This window comes from Lissotriton helveticus, chromosome 6 (assembly GCF_964261635.1).
Source record: "Lissotriton helveticus chromosome 6, aLisHel1.1, whole genome shotgun sequence".
Classification (NCBI taxonomy): domain Eukaryota; kingdom Metazoa; phylum Chordata; class Amphibia; order Caudata; family Salamandridae; genus Lissotriton; species Lissotriton helveticus.
Genome location: NC_136067.1, coordinates 1,943,751,249 through 1,943,765,577, shown reverse-complemented (window position 1 = coordinate 1,943,765,577; position 14,329 = coordinate 1,943,751,249). Strand labels below are relative to the sequence as shown.

At 45.9% G+C, this 14,329-nt stretch overlaps 1 protein-coding gene across 1 annotated transcript in view; it reads right to left on the bottom strand.

Moving 5' to 3' along the window:
* Window positions 1–11,073, bottom strand: part of SCARA5 (scavenger receptor class A member 5) — a 1,132,578-nt gene extending 1,121,505 nt beyond the window's left edge. The window contains exon 1 of the mRNA XM_078649946.1: window positions 10,936–11,073. Coding sequence (XP_078506072.1) covers window positions 10,936–11,056 — 121 coding nt within the window. The 5' untranslated portion in view covers window positions 11,057–11,073. The remainder of the gene's footprint in view (window positions 1–10,935) is intronic.
* Between the last annotated feature and the right edge of the window lie 3,256 nt (window positions 11,074–14,329).

Genomic DNA, 14,329 nt, shown 5'->3' with positions numbered 1-14,329 from the left:
AAATAAAACCTACTTTCTGCAGGCACAGATGGGACGCTGCCACCAGAGGGATTCAATTCTAACTCCTTAGCTTTGAGCTCCATGTCCCTCACCATTTTCTCACGCTCAAAAGCTAACTTCTCTCTCTCAAACTCTAATCTTTTGATCTCCAAATCAGCTTCTCTCCTGCCTCTTGCATTCTCTATCTCCAACTGCCCATTTATCTTAAGTTTTGCCATTTCCACGTTGTAGGCTCGCTCCTTCGCCCTTTCTTCTCTTTCTTCAGGGGAAAGACCCTTGGAGGAAACACTGCTGCCAGGAGGGGATACAGGCCCAGTCACGGGCACTTCCTCCTCCCCTTCCTCTGTCGGTCCCACCACCGGATCAGAGGGATTTCTGGCCTCTAACCAGGCTTCCAATGCTTTGAAATATTCTGCTTTCTTGGAGAGGCCTGGAGTAGGGACTTTCAATTGTTTGCAAAAGTGTTTCAGCTCCTTTAAGGAATAACCATTTATCTTACTCCTATCAAATTCCTCCACAACAGCAACAACAGGTGTAGTGCTTCCAGCAGTACTCATGGTCAAAACTGGCAGTTTCAAAAATCAAGCTTCAGGAAAAGCGGAGAACAAAAATAGAATATCCAACCAAAACAGATTGTGGCTGCGCTATGGTCTGCTTTCACTATGTAGCGCACACTAATCACTGCACATGGGTCATAAATGCAAAGTTCAAAATCCCACCGCTGACCCACCAATGTTAGAAGCGGCTGTCTCTAGTTGGCAGAGGTATACACTTCTGACAAATAGGGACACACCTTTTCTAGTCAGGGCAAGGAGATCACACACTTAGATAACCCCTGCTCACCCCCTTGGTAGCTTGGCAAAGCAGACAGGCTTATCTCAGAGGCAGTGCGTTAAGCATTTATGACCACATACAGTAATAAAGTGAATACACTACAAATGGACACGACACAGTAGTATTATAAAAATATGGATTTTTATATAAGGTTTAGCACAAGACCAAATAACGACAAAAATATACCACAGTCTTAATAAATACTCTTGGAAGGAAAAATAATAGTTCAAGCACGGTTTCTTCTTAGCACAAAGTCTTTAGTATCAAAAGCAACTCTTCTTCTCTAAAACACAGTTCTTGGCAACAATGTAACCCACACGGGAGTCACACGACGTCGAGGCAAAGTTAATCCAAAGGTTCGGCGTCGACCGCGAGGAGCGCTACGTCGAGCCCGGAGTCGCACAGACCCCCAACAACACAGTACCTTGGAAAAGTGAAGCACTCGATGATCAGCGGCGTCGAGATGTCCGGCGTCGCGTCTTCGGCGTCGATCGGGCCTCGGAGTCGGGGCGATCTGCAGCGGCGTCGACCGAAGTCAGGCGGGAGCAGCGCTCACGGGATGAGGCGGGATACGGCGTCGTCGATGTCGATGTTGCAAGAGTGAGCAGCGCTCACGGCGTCGAGAGGGCTCGAAGTCGATGCGATCAGCAGCGGTGCAGACACGGGGTCACTTGGAGCTGGAGCCGAACTCACTACTCACTGGCGTTGCTGCCGGCGTCGATCGGGCCCGGCGGCCGGCGTCGAGGAAGCGGGACACTGGAGCCGTTACTCACGATGTCGAGCTGGATTCGGCGGCGTCCGTCGGCGTCGAGATTGCTGGATTCTTTCAGAGGTGCTGGATTCACAAACTCCAGCAAATAGCACTTTAAGCAGATGAAGTCCTTTAGCCCTGTGACTTCAACAGGAGACTGGCACTCTTCCAGCCCTTGGAGATTTTCTCAGCAAAGAGTGAGAGTACACACAAAGTTCCTCTCTCCTGGTTCCTTGGCAAAAATAAAGAAGCAATGCAGGATTCCCCCAACAAACAGCACTCTGGCAGAAGGGGTAGGCAGTCCTTAGATCAGCAGGCTTCTTGTCCTTGGTTCAGGTTTCCTTGTCAGAAGTGATCTGATTTCTTGGTTCAGGGGTCCTTCTCTTATACCCCTTTTTGGCTTTGATCCCTTTGTCCATGCAGGGGAATTTCCCCCCATCCTGGGTTTGTTGTGGGTGTTGCCAGGCCAGAGCACCTGGCCTATTCACTGGGCAGGGCAGAGTCCTCAGCCGCTCAGCAGGAGCGGAGCCAGCATTGTTACTGGCAGGGGCAGGGCCATCAGCTGCCCGGCAGGAGGCGGGCCAGGAAAGTCCCAGGCAAGCACAGAGTCATCAGTCGCCTGGCAGGGGGGCGGAGCCAACATTGTATCAGGCAGGGCAGGCTATCAAGAGCTACTCTCCCCTACTCTCAATGCAAATGCCCCACTCATCCCACACTGACTCATTCAGACTCTCTGGAGCCACCCAGCTCCTGTCACACGCACACCAGAACCAGCAGAGACCGGTAGACAGTTAGACAAGAAAATAGCTACTTTCTAAAAGTGCTATTTTCAAACACAGAGTCCAAAAACCATCCACACAAACGGATGCGTTATTAAACCCTGAGTTCAGGGATACCAAACTCGACATTGCACCATGCTCCCCGAGCCCGCTAGGATTATAGCATTAATAATCCTGGCAGCCCATTCTAACTGATGGAGAGCAGGCTACCTTACAATAGTGGAAAACGACTATGGCTGTAATTCACTATTAGGACATGCCAACCTTGTCAGGCGTGTCCTACCTTATGCTTACAATGCACCCTGCCCGTGGGCCTACCATAGGGGTGACTAACATGAAGTTAAGGGAAGGTTTAGGGACTGGCAAGTAGGTGTACTTGCGCAGTCCTCGTGACAGTCAGACTGCACGTGGTCCGGCAATGGCAGACCTTCAGACATACTTTTACTAGGCCGCTCTTGTGGGTGGCACAACATGTGCTGCAGGCCCACTAGCAGCATTTGTATTTACAAGCCCTGGCACTCCTGGTGCACTCTACTAGGGACTGATAGTAAACCAAATAAGCCAAAACATGGAAGTCAATCAATACAGCAATTTCACATAGGGAGCACTTGCACTGTGGCACTGATCAGCAGTGGCACAGTGCCCAAAGCATATACCAGCAAAAACATCGTAAACAGAGGAGGCAAACAGAAAAAACGGAGGAGAGACTCATGCCAATGATGCCAGGTCTAACAGAGATGATCGGAGGAGGGCACTAAGGAATAGGGGAACAGTAGCCTGGTCACCAAAGCAGTCTGAAGTCCAGTTCCACACTTTAGGCAAGGACCGCCAAAGACTTCAATGGAGTGGTCCTGATGCTGAGGATACAGGATGCTGAAAGATGATCTGGCTACTGTGTGGTCAACAGTGGCCTTCCTGAGGTTACTCCTTGCTCAGCAGTTGAAGTGGGCCAATTTGGCCACAGGAGTCAATGTTTCTCAAAGTTCTCTTTGAACCAGCAGAAGTCCAATTACGACTGGGTCACTGGTCTCCATTCACACCGGGTCCAATGGTTCATTTGGTGAGGGCTAGTGTCCGAGAGAATTGTCAAAGTGCAGATTGGTCGACAGACATTGGTGGTCAGCAGTGATTTGATGAAAGTGGCTTCTGAGGTTCAGGGTGCCTTATTTATGTGCAGAAAGTGCCCCAAGGGGATGAAGCGGGACCTAGCCAATGGGCTACCAGGTTCCCTTCCACCTTATGACGACTTCAAGCTATGAGTGGCATTTTAGTAATCGCAGAGTGTCCTATTCTGCCCATTCTCATGATTTCTGAACACATTTCTTACTTGGAGAGGTTATTAGCTCACCCTAGAGGTGTAGTTACCTGTGGGCGGGAAACATCCTTTACAACGCAACTTTTACCACGCAGTGCTTTTACATCGCAACTTTTACAACGCAAACCATTACAACGCATTGCGCTGGGGGGCGCTCTAGGATAGGGAATAGATTTAATGTACTATCCAACACCTTCCCTACTATCCACGGGGACTGGAGTTGGAATAGTAAATTAAACGATTCACTATCCAGCACCCCAAAGCGCTATGCGTTGTAATGGCATGCGTTGTAAAAACTGCGTTGTAAAGGCATGCGTGGTAAAAGCATGCGTTGTAATGTCATAAATCCCCTGTGGGCTACACACCCATGGGAAAAAACTATTGAGTGACTGGTTTCCCATCTCTGTTCCCACCATCAGCTCATCTACCTGAACAAAGAGGCAGCCCCTCTCAATTGTGCATGTCATTTGTCCATAAAAGGTGATTTCTTCTTTGCAGCTACACCCAACAACCTGTGTGGCTTCCAGCGAGGGGGCCTCCTTCTGTGGTGGCCTCTATTGTTCCTGGGCTGGGAAGTCATTTAAACGACTTCCAAGAGTGGCAGAAATCTGTCTTGGGACCAGTATCTGTGAATGGCCACCAGTTAAACTAGGCAACTTTCTAAAAGTTGCTTTATCTTAAAAGTGTAAGAGCAACAGGAGGAAACCCATAGACCACGTTGGGATGGGTGTGTAATGTAAACAAGAACAATTCCCAACAGGTATCATTAAAAGGCAATTTTTAAAATGTATGCACTTCGCATTACATAATTAAGCAACAAGGAGTCACTAAGGTTCTTTTGAAAAAGGGTATTATTCACCAATTGAAAAAGGGGGGTCTTTCACATGGCAATACAGTTAAACAGCACTGTACAGAACAAATCATGTGACAACCCAGTGGCACTTGGTGAGTAGTGATATATACAGTTGGTGACTGTGAAGGTGTAAGTGCTAAGGTGAACAGCATGATCGGCGCATAGTGACAAATTATGAAACAATAATGGCTCCAAAAGATCACGTTGTAGTCACTTAGAACATGATTGAATGATTTTTAACAGGAGCACAAAACGTAATATGCGCCATATAATTATGCTGTAAAGTCGACGGCGTTTCGATCCCCGTGAGTTGGGATCGTCATCAGGACAGGGTTGTCGATGAGGACAGTGATAGTCACCCAAGCGAAGGCGCGTGGGTGGCTAGGGTCCAAGCAGTCGCTCAGGAGTAAGTGGCTGATCGTTAGTAGAGTTGAATCTAATCAGCGGAGGGGGCCGCGCGGCGCCTGTATAATTCAGGGTGGCGGAGGGCGATTAGGGCTCTCAGGACCAAGTGTTGCTCGCAATAATTAACGTAGCTCCAGCATTAATTGCGAGCAACACTTGGTCCTGAGAGCCCTAATCGCCCTCCGCCGCCCTGATTCATACAGGCGCCGCCCGGCTCCCCCGCTGATCAGATTCAACTCTACTAACGATCAGCCACTTACTCCTGAGCGACCGCCTGGACCCTAGCCACCCACGCACCTTCGCTTGGGTGACTATCACTGTCCTCATCGACGACCCTGTTCTGATGACGATCCCAACTCACGGGGATCGAAACGCCGTAGACTTTACAGCATAATTATATGGCGCATATTACGTTTTGTGCTCCTGTTAAAAATCATTCAATCATGTTCTAAGTGACTACAACTTGATCTTTTGGAGCCATTATTGTTTCATAATTTGTCACTATGCGCCGAACACGCTGTTCACCTTAGCACTTGCACCTTCACAGTCACCAACTGTATATATCACTACTCACCAAGTGCCACTGGGTTGTCACATGATTTGTTCTGTACAGTGCTGTCTAACTGTATTGCCATGTGAAAGACCCCCCTTTTTCAATTGGTGAATAATACCCTTTTTCAAAAGAACCTTGGTGACTCCTTGTTGCTTATTTATGTAATGCGAAGTGCATACATTGTAAAAATTGCCTTTTAATGATACCTGTTGGGAATTGTTCTTGTTTATCTTAAAAGTGACATTAAATTCGACTTGGGCATTAAGTCAGGTTTAATGTCATGATTAATTTGACCCCTAGAAGTACCAACTTTAGTAGTGCCATTCAGAGGCTATCAAGGCTGAGATGTCAGCCTGTAATTCTGTACTTGCCAATGGGGCTGCTACGTTTTATACAATAAATAATATAATTTGGTTTTTTTACTGTTATGACATATGTATGTGTCCGACTTCATAATATACAGCACTCTGCCTTAAGCCTGGCCAGGCCTTCCTTAGGGGTGACTCATATACTTTGTTAAGGGTGGTTCGGGCTTTGGCATAAGTTTATATGGCAGAGTTGAACTTGTAGTATTAAAACTACTCTTCTAGTTTGCAGTGGCAGGCTGGGAGCCATGTTGTACTTTGTCACATTCAGGGAGGCACAATCAGTGCTGCAGCCCTTGGTAGACACAGTGGCGGCCAGTAAGGTACAGGGGTGGTGAGATGGGGAGGGGGTTTAGAATAAAAAGAATATAATAATCACTTACCTGATCTTGCTGCGTCTCTCCTCCGTTTCTCCCACGTCAAGTGAGTCTCTTTTGAGAAGCAACCAGGCTCTCCACAGCCAATCACAATGCTCAGGCCCCCTGAGCCAACCACAATGCTGCAATGCAGCGTTGTGATTGGTCTGAGCGGTGTGGTTTGGCGCTCAGCAAGAGAATGGGGGTCTGAGCATGTCTTACATTCAGGCTGTAATACAGAGTGCACAACAACTCCTCCTCCCCGACATCAGGGGACCCAAGCCTGGCCCCGTCCTAGCCTGACAATACAAAAAATAAACTGATAATAACTTCAGTTATTATCATTCTATTTTTTTCTTATATTGCTGTGAGTGGTGGGGTGATGCTCCTCCGCCACCAATGGGTGGACACATTAACTTACAGGCCCTGGTTATCCCAGCTACCATATACAAGGGACTTTTATGTAAATGAACTTATGCCAGTTGGGGTAGCCAACTGATCATCCATTTTGAAGAGGGTTAGAACACCGCCACTGATGCCTCAGTGCACTCTCGAAAAACAGCAGCAACAGTCCAAACTGTGGAGTGAACATGCTAAAAGACACATTTCTTTTCATTAGGTTGAATGATTCTGCCCCACTGTTTGTTAGGGACTAGATAGATATGAAATAAATGCTCAAATAGTATGTTGGTATAAGATCCTCTCATATTACATTGATGGTCTATTCAAACTCAAAAATGCCCATGATAGGACTTTGCTAGACCTGTAGCAAACAGTGCTGTACCTCAGGAATTGGGATTCTCTAGTTCCTTCCTTAAATAAATATGGCTTTGTAGCTGAAACCTAAATTAAGGTCAATGTTCTCTTAACCATACACAAAGGGGACATTAGCCCTGATTACACTTTTAAGCTTTTTCTCCACTACATGCCATTCAAGAATGTGAAATAAAGCAAGTTTAGGTAGACCTGTCAGTAAAGTACTTGAAAACAAACCTCCAAGCTACTGGCAGGATATCCTCCTGGCAGACTGAGGGGCATATTACCAAGCAATAGCGATAATTATCGCTATTGCTTGGTTAGAGACAAAAATTTACCGCTGAGCTGCGGCAATTTTTATCGCAAATAAACCTTGGTATTACCAATGGTTTATCGCAAATGCGATAAAAATCGTCCGCAACGCATGAATATTGCTGAAAAGTCAGCGATATTCATGCATTATCGAGCTAATGCTCTTAGCCATGTTATCCACCTCCCATTGGATAACATGGCTAAGAACTTCTCAGGGCAGGTGTTAGCTTTTGGAGATATTCTCGCTTAGCGCGAATATCTCTATAAGTTGGTAATAGGAGATAGCGATGTTAGCGACTGTTTCTAGTCGCTAACATCTTGGCTCGCCCACTTTGCATGTCATTAGTGATAAATATCACTGACATGCAAAGTGGGGCCCAAGATGGTCGCTATCTCCTACTAGCTGTCGCTAACTGGTGTTAGCGACAGCTAGGTAATAGGGAGATAATTTTATCTCCGCTTTCTTTACTTTTAAAGCCAAAAAAGCGGAGATAAACCCCCTTGATAATATGCCCCTGAGAGTTGAAAAAGCAACAGAGTGAATAAGAAGTCTTCCAATGGCCAATGATTGATGCAGGAAGTGAATACATTAAATAACTTTTCTCAGTGAGTACTCTTTTGTGTGTAACTGCCTAGTCCACAAACCTCACTATGAACATTAAAACAACAATTTGTAAGTAATGCTTCCCTGAAACAGCCCAGTTGTAGTAAAACTACCTACCTCATCAGAGGCACAGGGCACCCATTCTCTTTTAAGCTCATCCCTTGTATAACCCACATGCTCTCCATCCACCCTAGCATTTATGGTGGCCACTATAGGAAATTGGATTATTAGTTGAGCAGGATGCTTGTCTTTTGTCACTCCGCTACAGTCGGCTTCATTCTGTGTAGTGGTGACAAAAGGCAGGCATGCCTGGTGTCAGGTTCCTTTGTGTCTGCAGGAGCAAAGCCCTTAGAAGTGAAAGTGAGGTTGGGTGCAGATACTTCCCAGCCATCCCACCCTGTCCACAAAACCCTGTTTGTGCCACTGTCTGGAAACAGTACCAAACAGCACCAGCAGAGCCATTCATGTGACCCAGGACACTGGCAGAAAACACAAATGGCTGGTACAAGAAAACGTCAACTTTGTAAAAGTGGCTTTCACTTAATTGTAAATTAAAATCTGACTTCATCATTAAGGAGGACCTTAAAATACAATTCATTTGAGGGTAAACATCGTATCTCTATCTACTCCAAATCCAATATTAGCACTTGTTAAATGTAATACAGTAATTCAATGTTAGCCAATGGGAGAGATAGGCCTTACAACAGCAAAACCTTATTTTAGGAGTTTTTCACTTACAGGATATGTGAAACTTAAGTACAAATGTCCTACTTTTTAAATACAGGGCACCCTGCCATATGACACTTTTGGGGCTGCCTAAGTGGTGATTTATAAATATAGGTTAGGCATCGTAAAATGTTTATTTTACCAGATCAAAATGACAGGTTAAAACTGCACTACAAGCTGCAATGGCAGGCTTGAGACATGTTTTAAAAGGTTCTTTTAGTGAGGTGCACAAGGAGTGCTGCAGGCCTACTAGCATTTAATTTAAAGGCCCTGGGTACAGGTAATACCATAGGTACTTTAAAGTGAATTAAATGTGCCAATTATGTAGTCCAATTTTACCATGTTTTAGGGAGAGAGTACAAACACTTTAGCACTGATTAGCAATAGTAAAGGGCAGAGAGTCCTAAAAGCCAACATAACTTAAGGTAAAGCTTTGGGGTGACCATGTAGAGAGAGCCAGATCCAGCAGTCACTCCCTCCAGAACTGATCACTATTATCACTCACTCACAATGTGAAATGATCATACGATGAACAAAAAGCCAGCTAAATAAATCGTAGAGCAAAGTACTTAACACTGTTACCAAAAATAAACTTCTAAAATTTGCTATGTATACACCATTAGTGCATTTAGAAGCAGTTCTCTGGCATTCAGGGAAAACGTATTATTCGCTGTTGTGGTATTTTGTTCAACTTTGCTTTATAATAAAGTTAAAAAGTATACTTTAATTAAAACCTTTGCCATCATCGTACAGACACTAAAGCTAACTATAATACATTATTTCTGGGCATTCCAGTACTAACATCACAGATTTCTTGGGTGTTCAGCATATTATGTTGTGGTCACTAATAAATACCCATGCTTTATTCCGAACCTTAAAGTCACGCTTTACTGTAAACCTATAAAATCAAAGACTTGGGACCTGATTATGAACGCATCGGTTTTTGGTGTGGGGAGACCAGAGGGCCAGAATCCCCAATTCCAACGAGTATTCCTATACCAAAAACAAGAGGTAACAAGTTTATCATGACAGGGAATACCCTAACGAACCCAAAGATACCCAGTCCTTTTCCATGTGTTTTACCCCATTCAGGTGAAAAAAAACACACTGACATTTTCTGCCCGCTCCGAGTGTCAGCAGGACGGTCAACGAGGAAAGCAAGTGGGATGAGGGGTGGGGATGCAAGGTAGGCTTGAGCCTGTGTGGGTGGAGTATTGCCTGCTCCACCCATGCTTCTGCAGGGATCATATGGGGACAAAGTTTTACTCCTGCCCACAGCCCCTCAGTGGTGGCTCCTCTGCTATGGCGGAGCAGCGTCGCCTCGCTGCTTTTAGGCAGTGCAAATAAAGGAAAGATAAAATGATAATAAACTTTGATATTATCATTTTATGTTTCTGTGCTGCTTTGCAGGCTGGCAGGGCTGCTCTACTCTCGGAGCAGGGCACGGGAGGATTGCCCACTCCTAAGTGCACATGACTGTTTGACCGGCCCTCTTGCGCTGGCCAAACAGTCTTAGGCACTTTCCCTGTTCTCCAAACAGGCCTGCGTGGAGAACATGCCCAGGCCGCCCATCCCTGGCTGAGCGTTGAACCACGACCCTCAGACCAATCACAACTCTGCAGCATAGTGATTGGTCTAGGGAGACTTTGTGTTTACCAATCACAATGCTGCATTGCAGCGTTGTGATTGGTCAGGTGAGCCTGGCTGTGCTTCCTGTTCCTGGAGCAGAGACGCGAGACCCGGCGGCAAAGTAAGTGTTCACTTGTTACTTATTTTTTTTGCATTGAGCCCCTGTGCCTGTACCGCCACCTGCGAGCCGTGCTGCCCGCCACTGCAGACCTGGCTCTTGCAGCTTGCAATTAAGTCCGGTCTCTCCAGGCCCTAGAACTACCAGATCCAGAGTTTGAAGACCCGATAATGCCGGACCCTAAATACACTCAAAATTGCAGGTGTCCACCCAGAATTATTACCACTCAGCATGAAATTCCATAACTCGTAATCAGAGCCTTAGACTTAGGGAAAGATAAAGCACTGTATCTCTGAGCATTCTAGCACTGGTGTTTCAGATTCCTTGGATGATGTGTATTGTTATGCCGTAATCATTTGTAGATGCTCATTAATCATTGGTTCTATTGAGAGTGTATTTGCATTTTTACCCTCATAAATGGTAAATATGATATAAGTTAAATCACAAATGGCCCTGATTTTCTTGGAAAGGGCCATTAAGTAGCTCAGAATCTGGGTCTACAATGTAGGCTACAGCTGAATTTAAATGCCACCATTTTATTTGAGAATTTCACAGCAGAAACATAAAAGGGGTACTTACAATCCTCACAGAGGTTCATCTTGGAGAGGTTCCTGCCATTCATCCCTTCGTGCGACTCCTCAAAGAGGGAGCCATTTTCCTTCTCTTCAAATGTGTGCAGATACATGGCTTTGTTGTCCATTGGTTGGGGTGAGGCTCACCTGCAAAGGACCGAAGAATATCTGATCAAAAGAAGCAGCAAATGAGCAATCTGACTCTCTTTGTTGCTGGTGGATGTATACTGCTATGGTATTGAGATGGCAATGTTTTAAAAAATAAACTTAATGTAACAAGTATTGCAACATGTTCACTGCAAGCTACCCTATGTGGAATCAGTTCTGAAAAGCCTACAATAACCATAGTGGGCTCTATTTTTAAAGTGCTTTGTGTTCATATTCTATAGTGCTCTAAGTGTATGCCTGGGATGGCAATTCACAGAGGATCATTTGGGAAAGCACATGCAAGAGAAGCCAAACCCACATGAACAATAACTTCCAGTGTGCAGCAAACCATGCATGTGATTGGTCCGCAATGGATGGGGCAACTAGAAACTCAGAAGGAGCACATCCACTGCATGCTCTTACAGATGTTTATATCAGGTCCACTGCGCAAAGGATACACACAAAACTTCTCACAGGTTAATGAGATGGAAATTTACAATCATTCAGTCTTGAAGTAAGACACACACCAACCCAGGTCACTTGTATGAACTGCAGAGGATTCACATAGAAGCCAATGGAGGCAAAGATTAAGAATACCAGGACACAGGTTAGAGAAAATGAAACAAAAAGCAATGGCACAACAGTTCACACAACTGCAGCTGAAACTGTGAGGTTTGGAACAAAATATTAAGATAGAATAAAATCCCACAATTACATAATACTTTTAATGGAATCAAATTGTGATCCACTAATATGACTATATGTAGTTGACTACATGACCACACAGAAAACAAATTACAGCCACACTCACAATACACAGATATGTGTATGCAAATTCTGCAGTTCACACACATAAGTACACAGTTAAGGGCCCAATTATGAGTTGCACAGTACAGGCAGGATGCAAACTTCCCAGATGAAATTAATGTTACTGAGCAGTAACTCCCTGCCAGTACCATGCAACTACGGGTTAATCCTCCTGTAATGAGGAATAACCACCCACTCTTCATTTAACCAAGCAAAATTAGGCATTGTATTTCCTGTTCTTGGAGACTTAACGTGCATTCTTGTCACCTGCTTTGACGTAACGCCTTTTCCACAACATTGGTGCCACGTTTTAATGCACTGCACCTCATTCTGAGTAATAACGATTTGAGGAGAGAGAGTATATACTGACAAAGGATATGTCTGAGGAAGAGGTAATGGGAAGATACCACTTCCATCCAGATGTGATCCTGGTCATCCTTGCTGTATGGGAGCAGGAGCCTTCTTCACCAACAGCTTCTTCACAAGCCATCCCTGCCGATGTCAAGGTTCTGATTGCACTCAACTTCCGGAGCAATGGGTAATTTCAGAGGGCCTTCGGCACTCATCTTACAGGCAAGAGGGTACTACTGCATGCACTAAGGGGCCGATTCCGATCTCGGTCGGAAGGGCGCCAGATCGGGTCCGGCATTAGCGGATCCGATTCGGAGGCTGAATTTCCGTCCGGTTCGTGCACGGGTCCGGACGGCGAACAAGCGTGAAATCTCCATCTGAATCCTTTCCGGGTCCGAACCGCTCCATACGACTCGGTCGCAAGCAAACTGTGGCGCGCAATGGAGACAATTCACGAATGAGCTAGTACAATGCTCGATTCGGACAGCCTGATCGAGTCGGAGCCTTCGGCTCGCAATAGCTCCCGGAGCTGGACTTTGGGGGTCCTATCGGACCCCCTGTTACCCGCAGCCTTACGACTTGGACACAGGGGGAGACCCATGGGTCTCCCCAACACAGGCATGTATGGTGCGGATGGCACCGATGCATACTCACTGAGGGGGCGCACTTGTACGCAACGTACCGATTCAGTCAATGGGAGTCCATGTACGCATTGTGCGACCGGCTCCCATTGACTTCTATAGGAGTCTGACCTAACCGAGTCCGACAGCATACGGCCGCATCATACTTGCTCGGTCGGACTGCAGGAGTCCGGATCGGTCGGAAAACACCCCGGATCCGGCTCAGTTGGAGTGCTTTCCGACCCAGATCGGAATCGGCCCCTATGTGAGTTTAGCTTTACACCACCAAATCACACTAACTGTGTGACAGGCAGCAGCTAGAATAGCAGTTGGAATTTGTTGCGCATTTCACCAGTGGGCTATGAGACATCATATGCACACATATGCCACTTCAATACCCCCAAGTGTAGGGCACACCGCTGAATTTTTGTGATTCTTTTAATGTAAAAGTTTATGTTGTTACTGAACATTTTACCTAACTATAATGTTACTTTACCTATGTTTTTTCAGTGAATTTGTTGGGAATTTTTAACATAAAGCAATATCTTACTATCATAAGTAGAGCCAATACCCTACCGTGCATGGTCCAGCAGGCAGTCAACCCCACACTGCACTAAGCCTTTGGCTGTGTGCAGCCGAGGTTTGGCCATAGAGCCTGGCCTATGTCCTTGCCCTTGACCAATCCACCTGGAGGCAGCAGAGACACACTGCACGCGCTCTTTAGTCATGCGCTGTGAGAGGTTGGCCGCAGGACGTGGCTTGCAGCCGAGCTCTGTGGCCACACCGCCAGTAGGATGCCACTCCCCACACTGCACACAGCCTTTGGTGTGCACAGCGTAGGGTCTTCTGGCCCCAGAATCAAAGCATATAAAGGAGAGGGGGGGCACGTAGCCCCCTCCCGAGCCTTAATTGACCCCAGGGACCTATCCTTTGGTGCAAGTGCGGATAAAAAAGCAGGGCGGGCCCTCCACAAGCCTTATAACTCCCTAGTGCTCCATTCCCCATGGGAAAAAAAATAAAGGGAGGGATATGTGTACCCCGCCTCGCCGAGCCTTAATAGGCCTTGGGGACCTCAGCCTGGAGCTAAATAGGATAAAAAAGGCTGGGGCTGATACTTACATGGAATTGTGTGCTGCAAGATTTTGATAGCTTTGTTATCATTTCAAATTTGGTATTTTTGTGTATTTCCACAGCATAGATTACATTTCTCCTATGCCAATTTCAGGTCCTGAATATGATGCATGCGGATGGACGAATATCACATGGATTTGGCCAAAATATGGTCAAACAGCGTAAAGCACTAGCATCGCTGACTGATGGCACATACCCATTATCACCTTGCAGACATACGAAAACGGACCATGGTATCAGAAGATTAACTGTAGAAAAATGTGCAATTGTTTTAGCAGGCATATCATCATCAGAGCCTTAGAGTGAAAATGGACAGAGACATTTTACATGTCACAAATAACTTTA